The 21,181-nt window shown below is 44.1% G+C and overlaps 2 protein-coding genes across 3 annotated transcripts in view; both read right to left on the minus strand.

Moving 5' to 3' along the window:
• Positions 1 to 1,205: 1,205 nt before the first annotated feature.
• LOC309699529 (secretagogin-like) lies at positions 1,206 to 6,099 on the minus strand. Its single transcript, XM_082522611.1, has 11 exons — positions 5,884 to 6,099; positions 5,161 to 5,231; positions 4,773 to 4,868; positions 4,552 to 4,641; positions 3,440 to 3,496; positions 3,160 to 3,237; positions 3,022 to 3,077; positions 2,468 to 2,513; positions 2,265 to 2,324; positions 1,979 to 2,047; positions 1,206 to 1,731 (listed from the first exon to the last, which is right to left on the minus strand). Exons 1-11 carry the CDS (start codon positions 5,951 to 5,953, stop codon positions 1,606 to 1,608), a joined length of 819 nt encoding a protein of 272 aa, XP_082378737.1. The 5' UTR covers positions 5,954 to 6,099; the 3' UTR covers positions 1,206 to 1,605.
• Positions 6,100 to 6,163: 64 nt separating this feature from the next.
• The window catches only part of carmil1 (capping protein regulator and myosin 1 linker 1), a 31,750-nt gene continuing 16,732 nt past the window's right edge, over positions 6,164 to 21,181 (minus strand). The window contains exons 6-38 of one of the 2 annotated variants that reach the window (XM_082522544.1): positions 21,064 to 21,161; positions 20,903 to 20,973; positions 20,533 to 20,606; positions 20,171 to 20,246; positions 19,912 to 20,000; positions 19,631 to 19,725; positions 18,992 to 19,078; positions 18,796 to 18,899; positions 18,624 to 18,701; positions 18,457 to 18,533; positions 18,185 to 18,289; positions 17,826 to 17,895; positions 17,625 to 17,706; positions 17,432 to 17,531; positions 17,292 to 17,346; positions 17,020 to 17,192; positions 16,745 to 16,813; positions 16,558 to 16,651; positions 16,387 to 16,485; positions 15,835 to 15,963; positions 15,601 to 15,723; positions 15,328 to 15,503; positions 15,084 to 15,171; positions 14,833 to 14,985; positions 14,123 to 14,189; positions 13,397 to 13,641; positions 13,167 to 13,282; positions 11,779 to 12,289; positions 11,482 to 11,524; positions 11,153 to 11,338; positions 10,909 to 11,046; positions 8,875 to 9,030; positions 6,164 to 8,563 (exon numbers count right to left, since the gene is read on the minus strand). In XM_082522544.1, the coding sequence (XP_082378670.1) occupies positions 8,451 to 8,563; positions 8,875 to 9,030; positions 10,909 to 11,046; positions 11,153 to 11,338; positions 11,482 to 11,524; positions 11,779 to 12,289; positions 13,167 to 13,282; positions 13,397 to 13,641; positions 14,123 to 14,189; positions 14,833 to 14,985; positions 15,084 to 15,171; positions 15,328 to 15,503; positions 15,601 to 15,723; positions 15,835 to 15,963; positions 16,387 to 16,485; positions 16,558 to 16,651; positions 16,745 to 16,813; positions 17,020 to 17,192; positions 17,292 to 17,346; positions 17,432 to 17,531; positions 17,625 to 17,706; positions 17,826 to 17,895; positions 18,185 to 18,289; positions 18,457 to 18,533; positions 18,624 to 18,701; positions 18,796 to 18,899; positions 18,992 to 19,078; positions 19,631 to 19,725; positions 19,912 to 20,000; positions 20,171 to 20,246; positions 20,533 to 20,606; positions 20,903 to 20,973; positions 21,064 to 21,161 (3,940 nt within the window). In that variant the 3' untranslated portion in view covers positions 6,164 to 8,450. Of the gene's footprint in view, positions 8,564 to 8,874; positions 9,034 to 10,908; positions 11,047 to 11,152; positions 11,339 to 11,481; positions 11,525 to 11,778; positions 12,290 to 13,166; positions 13,283 to 13,396; positions 13,642 to 14,122; positions 14,190 to 14,832; positions 14,986 to 15,083; positions 15,172 to 15,327; positions 15,504 to 15,600; positions 15,724 to 15,834; positions 15,964 to 16,386; positions 16,486 to 16,557; positions 16,652 to 16,744; positions 16,814 to 17,019; positions 17,193 to 17,291; positions 17,347 to 17,431; positions 17,532 to 17,624; positions 17,707 to 17,825; positions 17,896 to 18,184; positions 18,290 to 18,456; positions 18,534 to 18,623; positions 18,702 to 18,795; positions 18,900 to 18,991; positions 19,079 to 19,630; positions 19,726 to 19,911; positions 20,001 to 20,170; positions 20,247 to 20,532; positions 20,607 to 20,902; positions 20,974 to 21,063; positions 21,162 to 21,181 lie in introns of both variants that reach the window. The other variant, XM_082522543.1, reaches the window with a different exon arrangement.

The following is a 21,181-nucleotide window of genomic DNA, read 5'->3' on the forward strand; positions in this document are numbered from 1 at the left end:
GATGAGACAGAGTACCGGGCTGTGGTCGACTCCTTTGTCACGTGGTGTGAGCAGAATCATCTGCAGCTCAACGTGGCAAAGACCAAGGAACTGATCGTGGACTTCAGGAAGACCAGGAAACACTTGACCCCTGTTTCAATCCAGGGGGTCAGTGTTGACATTGTGGAGGACTATAAATACCTTGGAGTACACATTGACAATAAACTGGACTGGGCTAAAAACACCACAGCACTTTACAGGAAGGGCCAGAGTCGTCTCTATTTTTTGAGGCGACTGAGGTCCTTCAACATCTGCCAGAAAATGCTGAGGATTTTCTATGAGTCTGTGGTGGCCAGTGCGATCCTCTATGCTGTTGCATGCTGGGGGACTCAAAAAACTGATCCGCAAGGCCAGTAATGTTGTAGGAATGGAGCAGGACTCTCCTAAGGTGGTGTCGGAGAGGTGGATGCTGTCCAAGATAAAGACAATGTTGGATAATTCTTCCCACCCACTCCATGACATGCTGGTCAGTCACAGGAGCTCGTTCAGTGAGAGACTGAGATTACCGAAAAGCACCACTGAACGACACAGGAAATCTTTCCTGCCTGTGGCTCCCTGTACAACTCATCCACTTAACACACTGTTTACTGCAACAGCTACAGCCTTCTTGCACATGTTCTTCTTTCTTATTCAGTTTCTGATGGGTGCAGAGAGATTTATTATAAACAAATAAACCTTAAACCTGTCTGGGGTAAAGCAGACACAACACGGCATCATGGTTCACTGAGCTCATTTTATGTGAACAAGTTCTGGTAGATGTGGAGATTTGTTAGGGTAAATGAAGCCAAATATAATAGGAGAAAAGATGTCCTGGGTATGTAGAAGTTTTTAAAATTGTTTCACAGTACAGGCCTCTAAGACTTTATACTAACTCAGCGTAAGAGGCACATCCTCTGATTAGTTTCAGGATAGAAGGCTTTAATATAAACTTAAATCTAGAGCATCAGTTTGGAGGGACAGCATATGAAAGGTATATTTTCAAAGTAATAAACAGGACTGTTTCCTGTTATGTGATATTTAATAATCTAAGGTGGTCCTTGTTGCCAGATTGATGTTTTTCAGTAAAAAGACTTCAGGAGTCCTGCCGGTCGTCTGTGACTCCTGTGGTTTATGTTCAGAAAGACACTACTGACAAAACGTAAATCATTTTTATTAAATCTCTTCTATCTTTGCTACTTTCACAGTAATGTCATGCAAACAGTGATTTAGTCACATTACGCAGAATCAGCATGCGTTGGAAAAAGCAACATTATAATAATTCAAAGCAGATAGATATGTTTTACTTATCTACAGTAGAGTAATGTCATTATGGCAAGATCCACATTTAATGCAAAATATTTTCAAATAAAGAAAGATATTTACAGTTATGGAAATATGACCCAGTTAATAAAAACACAACACCATTTATCAACATGCCTGCAAAAACTGGGATCAGACGAGAAACCACAGGTGAAGAAAGAAAAGGGACGAGTTAAGACAATCAGCAGGATACAAAGAAGACGGCAAGTAAAAGAGATCAGCAGAGGAAGGAAGGATATACACTTCTTTGAATGTTTCCAGGGTCAGTTAGCTGAGCTTAAGGCCGAGGCAGAGAGCCAGCTCATTCTTTTGGATCTTTCCGTCTCCATTGATGTCACAGTGACCCATCAGGGCTTTCCTGAACTTATCCAGGTCTGTCCCACTGATGCTGGGCTGCAGAAAGAATTTATAGCTGTGAAAGTCTTAGTGGATTTAAATGCTTCAAATAAAAGTCTCTACAGGTTATTAAAACAAAGAAAGGTTTATTTAAAGAAAGTACCAACCCTACTCTGTAAGGGTTTTTTTAATGTTACAGAATAACTGCATTTTTGTGAGTGATATCAAAAATCATACAACAGAAACATTTAAACAGCACTAAACAAAAACACTGCTGTCGGGATCGTAAGAGTAAGAGTTATACCTTCACCAGCTCCATCATATCTTTGACAAATCCATCCACCTCAGGGCCCTCCAGTGCACCCGTCTTACTCTACACACACGTGGCATAATATTATTTTATCATCAAGAATAACTGCGTGTCAGAACTTCAAAGGTTTTCTTTCTCTATTCACATTTTTAAAGCTACATGAAAAATGTGCTTTGCGTGAACCAGTCCTGCTCTCTGGTTGTACTATTTACAAAACAACAAAAGAATTCAAGCCCAATGAGAAAGAGATGATTATTAAAGTGGGCAAAATTCCACTTACAACATCATAGTGAGCGAATATCTTCTCAAAGTCCCTCTTTCTGTCTTCCTGACTGCAAGCCTGAGAGCAGAATGTTGCACTGAATATGAATAAATGAACATCCAAACTGAGTATGGAAGGTTAAATATGATTCAGTCACAGTGGCTTTGTTGTTAGGTGCAGTTTATCCACTTTACACTACAAGTCAGCATCTTCACACTTACATCCATCTTAAACTTCAGCAGGAAATTTTCTTTTAAGGCCAAAATTCTGGAGAAAAGAAACAGATTTTTGTCAAATAGAAATATGATAGAATCCAATAAATATTTTCAATCCCTCAAAGGCTTTTGTGAGTGATTCTATCGGGATGCAAGGACAAAAAAAAGAAAATATTTTAAAGCAGAACAATAGAAAATGAAAACAAAATAGAAAAACATGTAAAAACATCATAAAGAGACTCAAAACCGTGACAAGCAAGGTCACAAAAACAAAAGAACACAGAGAGGCCGATCGATCAAAACAAAGAAAATGACCGATAAAGTGACAGGGGTGCCACCAAGGGGGGGCAGGGGCCATCCCCCCCAAAATGTGCTGGCCCCCTCAGTGCTGCTTATACAGTTTTTGTCATCTGTAGTGTGTCATGTAGTATGTCCCTCACGATTTCCCATCCTCACCCCCTCCCCTGTGTCACCCCCATGAAAAAGTACTGCAGGCGTTGCTGCAAAAAGGGTGTAAAAACACTCGTTGGTGCCAGAAAGTGAAACAATTCGAACAGTACCTGGCCAGGTCATTGAGATCCAGTCTGCCATCTTTGTTTTTGTCAAACATTTTCATCTAGAGGGGGAAAAAAAACCCCGTCAGAGTGAAGATGAGCCAAACTTGTTGCCCCCCAAATCCCAACCTCACTGCCCGTTACCATGGTGTCAGTGTACTCCTCCAATTTTTTGGGGGTGATGGTCTTCCCATGTTGGAGGAACAAGTCTTGAAGAAACCCCTGAAGAAAGACACAAGAAAGACGCGTCTGCCACAGAGAAACTCCACCAAATGTGCTTTTTCATTTTAATTAAGCCCCAATAACGATCTAATCTGGGTTCACACAATAAGCAAATCGCTGATTTTTGGGGATCTGAAATCATTTCACCACCTCCGAAAGCTGTGTCTGCTTTTAAGATATTTCCTCAGATTTGAACAGTCACCTTGAGTTCAACAGCTGAGATGTAGCCACTGCTGTCTGTGTCATAGTTTCTCCAAATCTGCAAAAAGAAAAAAAGGAATAATCCTAAAAATAAACCATTAACATGAAATTACAGTTCGTCTTTGTGCCGAAGGTTGAGCCACACCGACAACAGTCTAACCTACAGGTCTCCCCTTCAAGGTCCTTTCCTTGTTCAGCTTTGGACCTCTTCCAGCACGTTGCACTTTTTAGATCATTCAGTGGATGCACAGTGGATCTCTACTAGTGTGTGAAACTTCACGTAAATGTTGTGGAAGATTGCAAAGTCACAGGAAGCCAAATGTGAACAGTAGGGCAGATGGTGAGCAAACATCATCCTGGTGTGCCCAGAACTTTCCATCGATGGTTTCCAACTCTCTTGGTGAGGAATTTTCCTCATTTTCCTATTTAAGGAAAAATGGTTAGCTGGAGGTGAAGCAGAGAACGGGAGGAGGATGGTGTCAGCGAGAAGCCTGCTGAAACTAAGTTTAAAGTAACTGAAGCAATGTCCAAGGAGGAAACCAGAGAAGGTGGAGCTTCCCGACGTGTTTTTACCAAAGTGTCCATGGTTAAAAATAAAGAAAGAAATCCAGGTTCTCCTCTGTTACGACTCAAAAGCTGCAACATAAATATGGAGACTAATACCAGAATTTCACAAAGAAGAGGTTTTAATTTAAATTACATAATAAGCCTCCCTCAGGTGTGCCTTTATCCACACCTCACCAACTGCTGCCAACAGCTGAACACTCTCACCCTACAAAGAGATTAGGGGCTGCAGAGCGGTGTCATTCGTAATGATTGATAAGACAGGGAATATTGATTGTCTATTAAATTAAAAGGTTAACGCCTTTACAGTTTCATTTAGTATTTTGTTTTATTTGCATGCATTATCTATGTAATTATAATTCTGAGCATTTTGTGACTCATGGTGTTTCAGAAATGTGCACATAAATACCAAAAGGAAACAAAACTGTTGATATTGATTAATCTCTGATTTGTGAAATGCTCTTCCACACTGTTACTCATTAAATACCCATCCTCCCCCTCCTCCTCCATTCCTCATCGCTCCATTATTTGTTGACCTTTGACCCTCACCCTCATAAACTCCACACTGTTGTCCAGCGGCGTCTCTCTGCGGAACAGAAGCAGGAAGTTCTCCTCCTCTGGCAGCATCAGTGTGGCCAGCTGAAAAGGTGACAGAAGAATCTGTTGTTGAGTCTAATTTCTTCTTCTTTTTTGTAATGTATGTCTTTTTTGTACAGGAGTGAATATGCTTGTTGGTTGCTGACAGAACACATCGAAGGCTGACCTCGTACCTCTTGGATCTGCAGACGTCCGTCAGCCCCGATGTCACACGCAGGCATGAACTTCTCTTTCAGCCTTCTGATTTTGTCCTCAGTTATCTCCTCCTTCTGAAAACAGCATGGACGTCAGTCTGCAGCTAATGAGTTTTGGGCATTTCTGGGTCCTGTTTACTTATTATTTTTTAACCTCTGGGAGTTACAGTGAAGTTTTCGAGGCCTTTAAATGTGACAGCTGACCCAGAAAAATCCAAATGCTACCAAAAAGTTACCATAGTTGTTTTAATCGTGTCTTTTACAGTGCAAATGTTAAAAAAAAATACAAACTGTAGTTCAGAACCTCGTTTGGCCAACAGGAAACGATTCGCTCATCGTTAACCGTTCTCACACGTGGATCTCTTACCTTCATCCCGAGTTTGTGCAACGTGTGTTTAAAGAAGGCCTCCAGCTCACTGGCTTCGATGTAGCCGTCGTCTAAGACAGAAACAAAATGATGGTTTTTCTGTCACTTACTCTCGAGTAGAACTGCTTATGTGACACTGATACAGTTTCACTTCTTTCTTCCAGCTAAACTGGTTCAGTTCTTCTGCACGAGCCGTTTTCAGAGAGCGGAATCATAACAGGATTTACTGCGACGGTTACAATCTTTCCAAACAATGTAGTTTGTTTAAAATTAATTGTTATAATTCAGATAAAAACGGAGTTTCCTCTTAAAGTCACAAAGTTGAAGCTGGAACTGAAGAAAGTCTCAACAGCTTGATTAAACCCTGCACTGTTCACACGTATCATCATCATCTCACACATTCACTTCCATCAGCTACAAATCACAATCACAACAATTTATTCGTTTAGTTTTTGCATTTCTTCGTGTCCTGTTCCATTTTATTGATTACTGTACATTATTAAGCTATTATTTTATTTAATTATTGGTCTGTTTGTTAAGCTGCTGTAACATGATCGTCCCAACTCACTGGTTTCATATCACGTCAAGTTTTGCACTTTGTATTTAGAAGCAGTAGCAAACTCAAATCAATTATACAGTTTGTATGCCAGATATCTTTTTAATACGTTCATATATCTATATATATTAGTAATTTAAGGTCCATTAAAAAGCTCGCCTTCTTACCATTTATGTCAAAATGTTGCCAGATCTGTAAGAATCCTGCAGCGTCCAGTCTGTCCAGTGTGCTGTCCATGGTGCTTTAGACCAGTCTACAGGCAGGAAACAAACGTGCCCGACGTCCTCACAGAGAGACAAAGACGCTCTGTCCCCCTGAAATAAAATCTGCTCAGGCGTCGCCTGAAATCAGCCAAATGAGCATAAAGACTTGGTGGTCTGTATATATGAAGGGAGGGGTGAGCGAGAGTGCCCAACAGACATGCGTGTAAAGAGAGCGAGAGAGAGACACAAGTAAAATAATATTTATTGGTATAAACATTCAAATACAGAAATATCTGACCGTGCGCTGTCACATTTACAGCAAATCTATAAAAACAGATAAAAAAGAAAAGAAACCCATCACCAAGGATTTTAAATCACATGACACAAACCCCTCTTAGTCTGTAATCAGTGTCGGCTCATATTTACAGGATACATCGGTGAGGGCAGCAGTACATGATGAACAGAAATCACTTTGTTTGTTTAAACACTGAACTTTATGGACTCGTGATAGCAGAAGAGTAACAGATGGTGACATTTACCAAAGGCAGTTTGACGTTTCGGATACACGCACTGCTTATTTTCATTTAGATAGAACCAATTAAATATTACAGGACAGTTCACCTCCAAATCAAATGTGCTATTCTTTCCGAGAGATCAGCTGCAGAGATGTGAACTCACCTCGGGGTGCTCTAAGGGCCAAACAGTACCTTTGAATAGCTCAGCAGTGATGCGTCTTTCCAGACATCATGACCGGCTCGTTATAAAAAACCCTCCACGAGCCGTGGAAAGAGCAGCTTCACATGGGAACGGTTACCATAGCTCTACCAGCCCAGAGAAGCACGCAGACAGCCAACATTACAGCTCTGCTCAAGAGGACTCGTCAGCGTTTACATCCCGTAACAGGAATCACGTCCCAACATGGGTACGTGCTCGTTTGCCCGAGCAGACTGTTGGATGGTTGTAGTTTGGTAGAAAGAAAATAGTTCCCACATGAAACTGCTCACAGCAAAGTTTGTGGACTTCATGAGAAACAGGGGCGTGACTTCAGCAAAGAGGTTTCCAGGTGTATTTTCAGGTGCTTCAAGAACTACTGTGCACTTCATGATCAAGAAAAACTAAATAAGAAAAAGCGGGGAACCCACGCCGACACAATCCAGAAATACAGGGTGGGGGAAAACATGCAAACGTGAGTTTGGGGTGAACTGTTGCTTTAAATTTTGCATCTCAAATCTTAATATTACCATCCTCCTTGTTAGCTTACTTTTGCCTGACTTTGAGCAAATAAATAAAAGGAGCACGAGCTGCTCTGTCTCCACCCGCTGAGGTTTATTTGCTGTGTTCACATCACGTAAAATGAGCGTAGCAGCTGTTTTTCTGGGTTCAAACCCACTGTTCAACTGGGCTGAAGGCCAAGCTGTGGATGAAATGAGGCGTCTGTATCATTTCCCTCCGCGGTGACTGGAAGGCTCTAATTGGAGGTTTGCAGTCGGAAGTGAACGTGGACGAAAGCAGCATTTACAGTCCACTCGACATAAACGCAGCATCGTCTCACTGCTCCTCTGACGCTCTGTTTATGTCGCTAAAATGTTACATCTCGATCTTGATTAAAAAATAAAAATAAATAATAATAATGATAATCTGATGGTGCTCTAATTAAATACACCGCATCGTTTCTGGTTTAACAATCGTCCCTACTCTGTGTTTTATCCTGGGAACATCTGGAATCATCTCAGCCTGCTGGCTGGTCGTGGACATTAACCTTATATTTAATGCTGCTTTATGACATTAGAGCTGGAGTCTAGCACTTTTACACATAAATCAACATCTGTTACATTTGGCACAAGCTAATACGTTGCTTATATAAAGCATCCCCAACCTCCAGTCACTGCTTTTAATGTTCCAGGCCGGAGTTCAGTTTGTTCCTTTTCTGCTGCAAGTCCATGGAGTGGACTCGCTCTCAAACACGCGTGTCTTTGAGGAAACATCACTGTCACAATGTGCAGATTGATTTATGATTTATCTCGCTATCAGAACGGAGCGACAGAGAATTCAGAACAGAATTTTTTGACTGGTTTGTTGCTCTTCTAATGAGTTTGAGAATTTTCCAGCTGCTTTGAATTTGCTGATTTAAAGATAATAAAGAAAGATTTTTAGACTTTGACCGTCTTACAGTCGCACAAAAACAACAAGTCAGACTCATTTTCCTCAGTGCTTTGGACTAAGTGAGCTTTTTATTGCTGAGTATGTTCATCTAAGCAGGCACAGATAAAACCCATCCTCCTGCTCTTTATGGTCCTATTAGAGCTTTGGACAGAAACAGTGGTGGGGTTGTTTTGATGTGCACGTTGTTTTGACAGCTGGGACTAATCCAAGGTCGGGAAAGTCCCACTGATAACAGCATGACAAAGTGCAGCATCCACTGCACGTACAAAGAAAAATATTTACACGTGTGTCTTTGTCTGTATGAACGGGATCGGCCTCCTTAAAGGTGGCCGAGCAGGATTTAGGTGACTGCAAACACCTTACAGGTGTCAGACTGATGTCGTGTCATCACTGGACTCGTCCTCTGATTTGCTGTTAGACTTGAGATCGGCCTCTTCATCAGCTGGACTCGGAGGTGCGTCAGACAGAGATGGAGGCCTCACTGCAGAGAGTGATAAAGATAATCATACTGATGCACTCTAACACCACCTCAAGCCTGTGGAATACAGTCTGTATACTTTACTATGAGGTTTGCTTGTTTTTATAAAAAGAGGATGTGATTATTATTCATACAGTACTAGACCCAATCAGCAGGGAGGATGCTGCGAGCTGCTGTGGCCTGAGGTTTTGCAGATTACTCGTGATGCTCTGGGCATTCAAAACATCTTTGCAGAGACAGAATACAGCAGATCATCCTCCTGACTGATCCATCGAGCACCAACATGCAGTGATTGTAAGTGTGACTGGTTGTACCGTAGGCAGGGAGGGATTTGGTGCGCTCTCGGTTGTCCTCGCTTGCAGCTGAAAGGTTGACTGTCCTCTTCAGAGATGACGACCGCTGGCTGCCCGCGCCAGACGCTGCGCCTTCGACGGATCCATCAAACACATCGCCGTCTGTGGAACTCTCACCTGCTGGAAGAGAAGGACACACTGTCCGTAAAGACCGACACGAATTTGAAGCTGAAAACTCTCAGCGGCTTCATTTGATTTCCCAGCGTGGACTTGGACAGCAGATATGAACTACCGATGACTGATTAGGAACCGGTTTGAATGCAAAGGTAAGTGTTGGAAGTCAGAAAGGTACTATCCTACAGGATGAAGACGGTATCAAAGAAACTAATGAAAATTAAGGAAATAAATAAAGTGCAGTTCCTCTAATGGCCACTTGAAGGTGCGGCTCCATCCCCAAAGCCTCTTCTGTTAAAATGCAAAGTTTGTTTACAGCTTGATGCAAAAAGTGTCTCAATAATCTTTCCAATATAACTTCATAGTGGATGATTTTAAAAAAGCTTTTTTATTATTGAGTAAATTTTAAAGCAGTTTAGCATAACTGCCGCAGGCCGTTTGATTGACAGGCGTCCCGACCTCCACTGGACCTCTGCTCTGTGTTTGCTGGTGTCGGTGCCTTTTAAGACATCTTCTGAGAATAATATTGGACAAATTACACATCTTATTGTACGAACAGATCAGTCTTTCCTTAATTTTTCGTGAATATATAATTGGTATAATATTTGTGTGCTAATGTGCAGGGTTGCATGTATCTACACCATTAAACACGTGGATGCAAACTGATGATCAGACTTTTTAGCATTAGCTGCTGAGCTCTGATAGTTTAGATTCCATAAAGAGGATTGTGGTGATCCTAAAGCTAGTGGGTGTAAGTTTGCTTTAAAAATAAAATATTGAACGAGGTTAAAACAACAACTCTGCGGTTCACACTGAGATATTCTGCAACGCTTCATCAGCTGAAACACACTCACTCTGAAGAGTGCAATAAACTGTCCTGGAAACGTACAAATGACCTTTTCTTCTCGTCTCTTTGACTTTAAAATCACATCTTTTTACACAACAATTAAAAAAAGAAGAGAAGTCGTCTTTTTTTCTTATCGCGCAGCTGAGTCGCTGTTTTAAGGAAAAACACTGAGTCCCTGTGAGCGTTAATTACACAACTAAAGCATTAAACTACTAAATCCCCCGCACAGTGACATTTGGATGTATCAAGTACAGGCTGGGATTGAACGCATCTGCTTTAAGTGTGACAGACCATCGCTTCAGACGTAACATGTGTGGCGTGTGGAGGCGTCAAACACGGCCCTGGAAGCCTCCATTAAACATGCAGGAACCTGGTAAATTAAGTGTTGTGCTTTGCCAGAGCGGCGAGTCGTGCAGCCTTCATCGCAGGGAAGCGTCTCAGCAGCCGTGGCTGTCTGACATCGTCTGAGTGACCATCTGTGCCGAATTTAAACCACCTTATCAATAAAAAATAAGTAATAAATAAATAATACCTGAACTATAATGTTTATAGACTGAGATTGATGCCTTTTAATAAAGATTGATTATCTTAAATTGTTTATTGAAAGGTTTTACATATATGAGTCTTGTGTGACGCCTCATTTCTTTACATTTTACCAGGATAATGAAAAATAAGTGCTGCGATTTATTGAAACATCTGATCCATGCAAAGGAAACCAAGATGTGCTGCTTCAATCATGCTCTGGGGAGGCCGATCCATGACCCATAGTGGTTTTACTGCACTGGTATCGTATGTGGGATCATTGTTCTGCTGAAAAATGTGCAGACGGTACTGCACGGTGGACCAAAGTATGACGGCACTTTTCTGTCCATCGGTCTCATCAGCTGTGACGAGATCATCCAGGACTGGACCGAAAATGACGGTGTCCAATGAAAAACAATGAAAACAAGTATAAGGAGGTCCGGTGGCTTGAAAGAAAAATATAAAGAAATCAGAGTGACTCAAGACTTTTGCACAGTGCTGTAGGTACTAACCCTTCTGAGGAGAGAGAGCTTCTGCAGGGTTGCTGCTGGTACTCGCTCGCTCCTGTTCTGATGGTGCCCTCTTCAGGCGAGGAGCAGGAAGTGGTGCTTTGGGAGACAAGCTGCCCGTTGGAGCACTGCCACATTCATCTGACACACAGAGGAATCAACCAGTCAGACACTTGGTCTGGTTTTAAATGGGAACTGCATATATTTTTCAGCTTCAAAGTGGTGGCTTCGCACTCTCCCTGCTTACCAGAGACGTAGGTGCTGCTTGGTCGGCGGCTAGCTGGGCTGAGGGGTCCAGAGGTGCAGGCTACCAGGGGTGCTTTGGTAGCCTGGGGTGGTTTGGGGGTGACACCAGATGGCTTAGCCCTGGGTGATGGCTCTGGTTTAGATTCATCAGTGTCTGCTGGCACGGCGGGATGGACTTCTGACTTGGCTGCAGGAAGACGATTGACAGCACCGTCAGCACAGAGCCAGCACGCTTGAAACATCACATTTTTCATGGCATTTCAAATTTCATGTGGAGCCCCGCCTTTCATGTTCAGCCTCATCTGAAGGTAAGATGATAAAGACACAAACCTTTGTCACCGTCCACCTTGTCCTGTGCGTGAGCTGCCTCCGTCTGAAACCAGAGAAAGACATTTTTATATTCAGTCACTGAGTGCGCTCCTACTGGCCTTTTCATTAGGAACATCTGCAGCTCGGCTTACGTCGCTGCATCATTCTGACGAGTTCTGACGATAAATCTACTTTACTACTGTAGCTGCACTCAGCAGTAATGTGGTACTGGTCTGTTCCTATTATTTTGTCCACCCCATGAACATTCATGTCTTATATTTTGGATAATGATGCATCCAAACTTTAAACTCCACCTACTTTCTTCCCAGCCATTCTCTCCTGCCTGGCCTTCATCTCAGCCATCAGGTCCATTCTCATCATAGGAACTCCGATGTGACGGGGTTTATGGGGGTTTCCCTTCTTCTCCACTTTCTCCAGATGCTCTGTCTTCTCCAGGTTCTCCTTACTCTCCACGTTCTTTTCTTTCTCCTCCTCTGCAGGTTCGGTGGCAGCTGGAGACGCCTCAATCTCAGAATCTGTGTGGTTCGAAGACCTGTGGGGTTCCTGCTCGGGCTCCGGCACAATGGGACAGATTTTCACAGGTGATGTGGGAGATGCCGGTGTCGTCTCCCAAGTCACTGGACACGGGGAAAGGGGTGCAGCTGTGGCAGAAGAGGCAGCTTGAGGTGGGGTGATGGCGGCAGATCCATGGCTCTTCTCTGAACGGGACGTTCGTTTGATGAGATTAAAGAAACCACTCTTCCTGGATTCACGTTTTTTATCCGATCCTTCCTGAGTGCTGGTGGACGAACCTTTCCCAGAGGGAATTCTGGAGATGATCAAAATGAGAAAATCTAAATTTATTCAGTCTCAAAAGTGAATTTGATGCCAAACATGTTCAAATTATAAGAAAACCTTAACCAACATGACCAACTGAATTTGGGAAATGATCACTTTAATGTCACAAAAAAAAGGGAAAACAATGTTTACGTCTCTTTGACTTCTCGACATGGAGCTGAACAGCTGTAGGACTGGAAAATATCCAATCCTACAGCTGTTTAGCACCAGATGAGGACGAGGTGGAGGAAATCCAACCAATACATGCATCTGCCACTATCCAAAACTCAAGAGGACAAATCCCAGCTGGTCACATGCAGGTCTCTAACATCCGCAAAACGTCCTCCAGCCTGTATTTAGCCTACAGTCAAAGGTAAATGCACGGTAGGCTTTACACCATCTGGCTAACAATAATAATAATAATGGATTGCATTTATATAGCGCTTTTCGAGGCCCTCAAAGCGCTTTACAATTCCACTGTTCATTCACTCTCACATTCACACACTGGTGGAGGCAGCTACAGTTGTAGCCACAGCTGCCCTGGGGCAGACTGACAGAAGCGAGGCTGCTAAATCACGCCCCTCTGGCCATCACCAGTAGGCGGTAGGTGAAGTGTCTTGCTCAAGGACACAACGACCAAGGCAGACAGAGCTGGGGATCGAACCGGCGACCTTCCGGTTACAAGATGAGCTTCCCAACCCCCTGAGCCTCGGTTGCCAAGCTAAATACAAAGATGTGCATATTTGTACTTTAGCAAACTGCTGTTTTCAGGTAACGTAATGAACTGTTACTATTGTAATAAGTTACTTTTAAAAGTAAGATTACTTAAAGAGTGAAAATATGTAAAACAGTTTTGGCACGATGCTCACTTGAAGCCGAGTTTAATGACTTTCTTGGAGAAGAAGTCATCCAAGCCCTCGTCCAGCTTTCCCATGATGCTGTTCGGCTCTGCTTCCTGTGGCGCCGAGCCGCCCGTGGCCTCCCGCTGAAAGAGACAAACAGAGCTCAATTATTTGATGATGAGTTTACACTAAAAGGACTCACAAAACAAATCCCAAACATCCATCCCAGGGTCGATTTGGCGATGTTAGAGACCTACGTGTGGCCGAGCGGGTTTCGTCCTCTTGGGTTTTGGCCGGAATTTGGTGTGATGTTCCAGAGTTTTGTGCTCCATGGGCGGCAGCTCGGCCAGCGGGGCAGATTTTGCGTCCTGTGGAGTCGGGGGAGGGGGGAGGTCTTCGTAGTACGCTGATGTTCTGTCCAGCTGTGAAGGAGAAGGAAGAGGAGGGTCCTCGACGTGGATAGGTACCTCTTCCAGAGCTTTGTCGAGGTCAAACTCCAACTCTGACAGGCAAAGACAGAAGGAAGCAAAGCCTCATGGGAATTTCAAAAAGACAAGTCAAGATCGAACAAGTCAAATACCACCGCAGCAGGTCCTCACGCTAAGATGTTGTGTTATATTTTGTCCCATGATACTGGATACACAAGACATGAAACAACTAGAAGACAGATTGTAAACTTATGAAAATACAGTTCAAATCTGTGTCCTTCTTCACTTCTGCCAGGCTGATTCTGGTCCGCGAGCCTGATGTTTGACACCCCTGGTCTAAAGCCTTATAAGGAGCTGTATTATATTTTATTTTGAAGAGTTTCTACATGCTTAGACGTCAGTCTCATCAGTGACTAACAGTAATGAGTAGATTTGTTTATCTAGTTCACTTTTCCCCGTCTGGATGAAATGCTTGCCGACTGTCTCCATACTGTTTATTTCCCACCTCCTCCAGGTTCAAAGGGTCACCGGCGCCTGACTCAACATGTTACTTACCAAACGCCACAGACACGGGCCTCAGCATCCTGACCAGAATGCTCTTCCTCTTGGACTTGGGTATCATCTAAACAGCAAAGTATTTTTGTTAATCATTATTTTTTTTATTGTCACACAAATACGTGAAACTCTCACGAGTACAGCCATAAAAACAAACACAGCAGATTTGGGCTTAGCTGTTAACCCATCAAGGTGACCTCCTAGCGCAGCGCTAACACCGCTCCCAGGTCTCTGCTGTACTCACACACATCTGTGGAAGTCTCACTCTTCGAGGTGAATTCTCCTCCTCCATGTTGTAGATGTAAGAAGTTTAGACCCAGAGCAGAAAATGATCTCCTGCCTCTGTCTTTAAGTTTGTATGTTTGAAATTCAATTCAGTTTTATTTATAAAGCTCCAAATCACAACAACAGTCGCTTCAAGGTGCTTTATATTGTAAGGTAGACCCTAAAATAATGGATACAGAGAAAAGACCCCCTGTGAATAAGCACTTTGTTGACAGTGGGAAGGAAAAACTCCCTTTTAACAGGAAGAAACCTCCAGCAGAACCAGGCTCAGGGAGGGGCGGGGGGAGGGGCTCAGGGAGGGGCGGGGCCCAAGGAGATCACTTTGAACGGATTAACAGACCTGTTTTCTTTAAATCCTGCTTGTGCTCTGTTACTGATGACTTTGAAACATTCGTAGCACATCATTCATACTAGTGTTTTCCTACCATGGAGTACATATCGTCCAGGTCATTTCCCCGATCTTGGTTCTGATCCTGGTCGTAGCTCTCTGGCTGCAGAACTGTCTCATCTAAGACTTCCATCTCCAAATGGGGCTTGTGATGCACCAGAGGTTGGTCCTTTCTGATCAGATGGTCAGCCTGAAAACAGCCAGAGAAAGATAACGAGGGATAACCAGGAAGACCTCGACGAGGAGAAAAAGAAAGGTGGTGGAGGTGAAGGTGAAGAGGACACCAACCAGAGTGTGCTGTGATCTGGACAGAGACTCCAGGATCTCATCCACGATGCGATCAGAGAGAAACGAGGCAACGGCGAGTTTCACTTCACTGTCACACACGGGCGACATAAGACACGTGTTACACATGTGCCCAGGATATTAAGATCAAAAGGTATTAAAAGATTTTACAATTTTAAAAAAGTGTGTGTGCTGAGGATCAGAAGCTCTTTAAGTGTTTTTAAGGAACCTCGTTTGCATTTCAGACCTGATCTTATTGATGATGTCGACCCCGGACTGCTCCAGCAGCGTGGTGGTGGCAAAGCTGCGAGGAATGGTCATCCTCCCCCCACCGGCCTTCAGCAGCTCCTGGCGAAGGCTGCTCTTCTTCATCACATTAGGACACAGGGCCTCTGCAGCCTCCACCATGGACCTCAGCATCGTCTGAGGTGAGCGAGTTAGAGTTTAAGGCTCGACTTGCTTTCCCGTCACACAGCCGAGATTAGAGCCACGTTTCAGGGGTAAAAATGGCCGTTCTTACCTGCAGCTGGTCGTCCATCACTGCAGCTACCTCTCCAGCCATCGACTCCAGTTTATCCTGAATAGCTCCGACACACGTACCTGTGGAGCCTGCACTCTTCAGGTGGTACAGGTTGGGAAGCAGCTGCGATAAAAAGTAAAGGATATGAGTGAGGAGCATCTGGGTCGGTCTCCATGCCGCACACAGGCTGTGCTGTTAGTGTTGGTGGATCTGAGGTGAGCTGCACGTTCTTACGGTTTTGGAGTTTCTGGCATCCCTCATGAGGTTCTCGGCCACCTTCATGTCCTCCTGAACGGCGCTGGTCTCTGTGAACCTCAGAGAGTTCAGATGATCCTGCACCCTCACACACATCATGTCCATCATCTGCATCACAGAGGTCAAAGGTCAGACAACACTGCACGCGATATTTTGAATACTTTAATTATTTAAAGTCCCTTTGATCTGTACAATTAAATAAAAGTCAGTACAGAGTAGAGATGGCACGATACCGATTCTGATATCATAAATTTGGATATCTGCCGATACCGATATGAATCCGATATGGCGTATTTTGTAATCAATAAAACTGTTAAGTCAAATTGTTGAATGTGTCATTGTGTTTCTTAAACTTGTAAAGTCTGAGTTCAAGCAGTAGGATCAAAGCCATTCCTTTGATCCTGACCACCTCTGCAGCCGCTCTGTGCTGGGGGAGGTTTTATTGTAGATACATCCTCTCTGACAGATCTGTTTCTTAAACACACAACAGTTGTTGCAAAAGACCAAGAGAGAAATCTGTGCTGCGCCTGCCTGCTGTGTGGTGGTGGTGACGATTCCCTGCTGCAGTCTGTACGCCTGCTCCTGCAGGTATTTACGCGTCTCGTGGTTCCTCAGCAGGTACTGCTCCATCTGCACGAGGAAACACACGGTGAGATCACACAGAAATGATCTTTACACGACCAAAACAGAGAAAACCAAAACCTTGAACAAGGCGTCCTCCGTCTTCTCTGGATTTGCCTTCAGCGCCTGAGCAGCATCCATGATGGGAACAGGCATGAAACGGATGGTGTAGTTCCTGATGGGGAAAAACCACATTTGATTCACTCACACAACACCAAAGCCGGGGCTGGGCTTTAAAGCTGGCAGCTGTGCCTTCCTGGACACTCACTTCTCCAAAGCGGCAGCGACATCCTGCAGCCCCTGCGGGCTCAGGTTGTTCCTGTCCCACACTAACGTCCTGCAGATACAAAACAAATATAAAAACTAATCAGCCAAAAAAGGAAAATAACTCTTTTAGTATCCTCTATGAGAAACTTTTAGAAATGAAAAGATTGTCAGGATGTTTTTGAGATTCCCACGCTCATCGCTGTAGGACATTAAAATCCTCTTCAACTTCTTGATGTTCACCACAACACGAGTTAAAGATGAAACACCTGAGCTCACCTGAGCTTAGTGTTGATCTGCAGGGCTTTGGCCAGAATCTTAGCCCCCATGTCTCCCATGGAGTTTCCACTGATGTCCAGTTTGGTCAGAGAGGTGTTGCTGCCCAGAGCGTTGAGGACGATGGAGAGGTCGGCCTTGAGTTTGGAATCAGCCAGGGACAGCGAGGTCAGCGGCTGCAAACGGGGACACAACGGACACATTTTGAGTGTTTAAAATCAAAACAGGATGAATTTAAAGCCTTAAACACGAATTTAGTGTTTAAAGTTTCTTACGGATTCCTCTTCTTGAATCATATGAACCAGATTGTCCAGGACCTGAGCCACATTCCTGTAGGAAACGTTACCAGGTGAGTAATTGTGCCGCAGTGAAACAAAGAGTGCAAACCCATGTTTGTGGCTTGTCTGTCACCCACTTGGTCTTGATGTTGTTAAAGTTTTTGCCCAGTGAAAGATGCCTGATGGAGCGGTTCTTGGCCAGCCACACGAGCAGGGTGGTCAGATCCATATCCAGGCCTGCGTGAGGCAGCACGGAAACATGAATGAACCAAGATCACACTCAAAGCAAGTACAGGAGCAGCTTTAATACTAAAAGTAAAATTTCCACACCATTGTCAGAAATATCCAGACTGGTAATGTTGGGAATCTCAGCAATACAACCCTCCAGGATCTGGGAGCCTCCAGAACGCAGCTGGAGCAGAAGACAGTCGCTGTAAACACTTTTCCAATACTTCCAGTTTACTTTATCTGTGTAGAACAAATCACAACAACATGTAGCCTCCACACTCACGCAGCGTGCTGCAGTCTTACCTCACAGCAGCTGAGGTCCAGAGACACGTCGCTGAGGTTCGGGTTGCAGCCGAGTCCCAACAGCAAAGATCTGCAGAGACACAAATGAATCAGCGAGTGTGACTTACAGACATCAGTGTCACTTTTTCCAGGTTATCCTTCCTTTTATTAACATCTGTCTCTGTGTGAACAGCAACACATCCCTGAGGTTTCCAGAAATCAGCTAAACGTTATACTGAAAACACTAACAGGAGACCTGTTACGCTCAAACATGACCAAAGCGACTGAAGCACTTACTTCAGCGTCAAACCGCTTCAGAGACAAATTTGCTTTCATGTGAAACGTGTACAGAATATGTGTCGTTTAAATCACAGTCTTACTTCAGAGCCTCCAGAGGCAGCTTGGTTCCTGACAGACTGACGGACGTCAGAGCCTGAGCAGAGCTGAAGAACTGCTTAAAGGACGGAGGGATATCTTTACACTTCCTGTGAGGACACGTGCATCAACACATCGATAAATGTCAAGTGACAAAACAACTGTTGGATAAGATTTGCTGAAGGAGAAATCAAAAGAGAAATGAATGCATCATTTGTGATCAGATTGGATATCTGCAGAGACATCACACTAAGGTGCATCATTATTAACATCTGACCTGTGAGAAAAGACTGTTTTTGACATGTTGAGGACAGAAAGGTGCTTCAAAGATCCTCTGAGCAGGGACGAACACACCTAAGCACAATAACAAACGATGAAGAAAAACATAATCAGAACGCGATGGAACCACAGAGCCCGACTTTTTAGTTTTAAAGTTGTTCCGACCTGCTCCAGACAGCAGTCGCTATTGGACAGATCGAGGGTTTCCAGGACGTTTGAGTGACTCAGGAAGCTGTGAAGGTTCTGTGAAGACAAAAAACACAAACTGTGACTGTAGCTCGAGTGTTGCCCAGCCTGGCGTTTGATACGAGATGCGGTGGCGAGGATGACTGCATACCGGGAGGTCGTCCCCTCGGAGGGAGTTTCCCGACAGATCGAGGTGTGTGAGGGTGGAGGCCACAATCGGGTTGGCGCAGAGAGCCTGACAGAGGCTGTTTACGCCTGAAAATGATGACAACAACGCGCACTTAAAAAAAAAAAAGGTAAGAATTCACAAAATAGGACGTCTTCTCAGTGTCCCTGTGTTTGTTCACCTTTAGGAGACATGGAAGTCCTGGAGAGGTTCACGTGCTTTAGACCCATGGGCAGTTTGGCAAACTGAGCGCTCAGAGCTGCAACACCTGCAGGAAACAAACATCAGTATTTGAAGTCGTTAGACCAGGGATGTCCAACTCCAGGCCTCGAGGGCCGGTGCCCTGCAGGTTTTAGATCTAACCCTGGGTCAACACACCTGAATCAAATGATCAGTTCATTACCAGGCCTCTGGAGAACGTCAAGACATGTTGAGGAGGTAATTTAGTCATTTGAATCAGCTGTGTTGCATCAAGGACACATCTAAAACCTGCAGGACACCGGCCCTCGAGGCCTGGAGTTCGACACCTGTGCGTTAGACTTTAAAGTGCTAAAGAAATGACCACCAGAGGGCGCCTGACTGCAGCTGGAAGCCCCGTAGGGAGACGGATAACAGAACTCTGAACAAATGTTTAACAGATGAAAAAAAATTAAACATAATGAGAAGTGAAATTAATGCCAGTTCTCATCCGGGACAATAACAAATGAAGTAATGCTCTACGAGAACATCGCCTCTTTTGTATTCCTGGGATGTTTAAGGGCGTGCTGATACGTCACGGCCTGTAGTGTGTGTGTGTCTGTGTGTGTACACATTTTTTAACCTTTGTCCTCCAGCGAGTTGTTGCTCAGATTGAGTGTTTGAAGTGTGGAGGCGGGGTTGTGTGCCAAAGCGCCGGCCAGTTTCTGAGCAAAATCACTGCAGGAGAAGAAGAGCGAGCAGGCTTAGCAAGATTTTGTTAACAGAGTCTCAACACGAGCAACAACAATGCAGATCGGTCAGTCGGGGTCTCTTTTTATTCTTTACTGACAAATGTGGAGAATATGGAAGAACGGAAAATGAGCACAAATCACATGTGCCTGGCTCTCTTATTTGACCTCTGACCTTTTGAGCCCAGCATTGTCCAGCACCAGCTCCTCCAGCCGGCTCGATCGAGCCACCACTCTCAAAATCTGGTCGCACACATCTGTCGGCTGAAACAGACAAAACAGACTCGGGTCTTAAACTGAATCCCAGTCACATAAAAATAAATAAAGAATTTTTATTATATAGCGAAGGATTTTTAACATTATGATAAAAACACAGGAGGCCATGTGTGGATGTTTTATGTCACAGGTAAAGCGGGATTTGTGCAGGATGTTACCAGTTTGTAGTCTTTGGTGGAGAGCTTAGTGAACCACTGGTTGTACTCCAGAACTGTAATGATTGGAATCAAATCCCTGAAAGGACAAAAATGTGCCTTCATTACCTTCACTTATTCCACACAGTGACACAGAAAAAAGGACATCAAACACTGCTGCTGACGTTGACCTGAAAGTTTACACCTCATTCACCCAGCACAATGAAAAATGTGATGCCAAGAGTCCTTTTGAAGCGTCAACAACAAAACAGCTGAATCTGTAATTAAATGCGTTGATACTGCACATAAAAAATGAAGATCAAACTGGTCCCCCCATATTCAAAGTCACTCTCGATACATAATGAGGTGTTGAGTGGTTTCAGTACTTGTTGTCCAGATGAACAAAGTCCTGCAGGTTGAGCTCTTTGGTGTCCTGAGTGAGATAGATGGTGTCCACATCCTGGTGACAACAAGAAAAGACGTGAGGCTGAGAGGAAAGAAACCACAAACTTAAAAAAAGAGCAGAAACACGCAGCTCCAGCAGATGTGACAAGAATCTGAGTTATTGCTTCAACATGGCTGTGACATCACAGTAAAAACATCTGGAGAGAAGCAGGCGAAGAAAAAAGATGGAAAAGGTATCAGTGAAAAACAGAAAGCGGCAGATAAGAAAAGAAGCTGATGACTACAGACGAAAGAGAGGAAACAAAGTTCATCAGATTAAAAAGAGTAATGATTCCAGCGAGCAGCACCGACCCACTGGACTTCCTCTCTGTACGGCTGGCGGAGGTAATCACACACACACCAGTACTGATGGGAGAAGCCGCCTGCAAAGAATCACATGACAGCAGCGAATAAGCACAGACACTTTAAACATGTGAATTGGTGTAACTGGGAAGTGAGTGATGATGATGTACCGCACGGTCCCAGGTCAGCTGACGCCTGCTCGTCCCAGATGGCCTGCAGGGCTGCCAGCCTGTCCGGGGGATTCAAGTTTAACTTCCTCATCATCTTCCTTCCTTACAGAGAGAGGAA

Source organism: Aulonocara stuartgranti (genome assembly GCF_965226115.1).
Source record: "Aulonocara stuartgranti genome assembly, chromosome: 22".
In the NCBI taxonomy this organism is placed as follows: Eukaryota; Metazoa; Chordata; class Actinopteri; order Cichliformes; family Cichlidae; genus Aulonocara; species Aulonocara stuartgranti.

Excerpts from the sequence above, each read along its gene's own strand:
- LOC309699529 (XM_082522611.1), bottom strand. The coding sequence starts at position 5,953 with ATGGACAGCACACTGGACAGACTGGACGCTGCAGGATTCTTACAGATC. Across the intron at positions 2,514-3,021 it reads GATCTCAATGACCTGGCCAG|AATTTTGGCCTTAAAAGAAA; the intron begins GTACTGTTCGAA and ends TCTTTTCTCCAG. Across the intron at positions 2,325-2,467 it reads TGCTGAAGTTTAAGATGGAT|GCTTGCAGTCAGGAAGACAG; the intron begins GTAAGTGTGAAG and ends TTCTGCTCTCAG.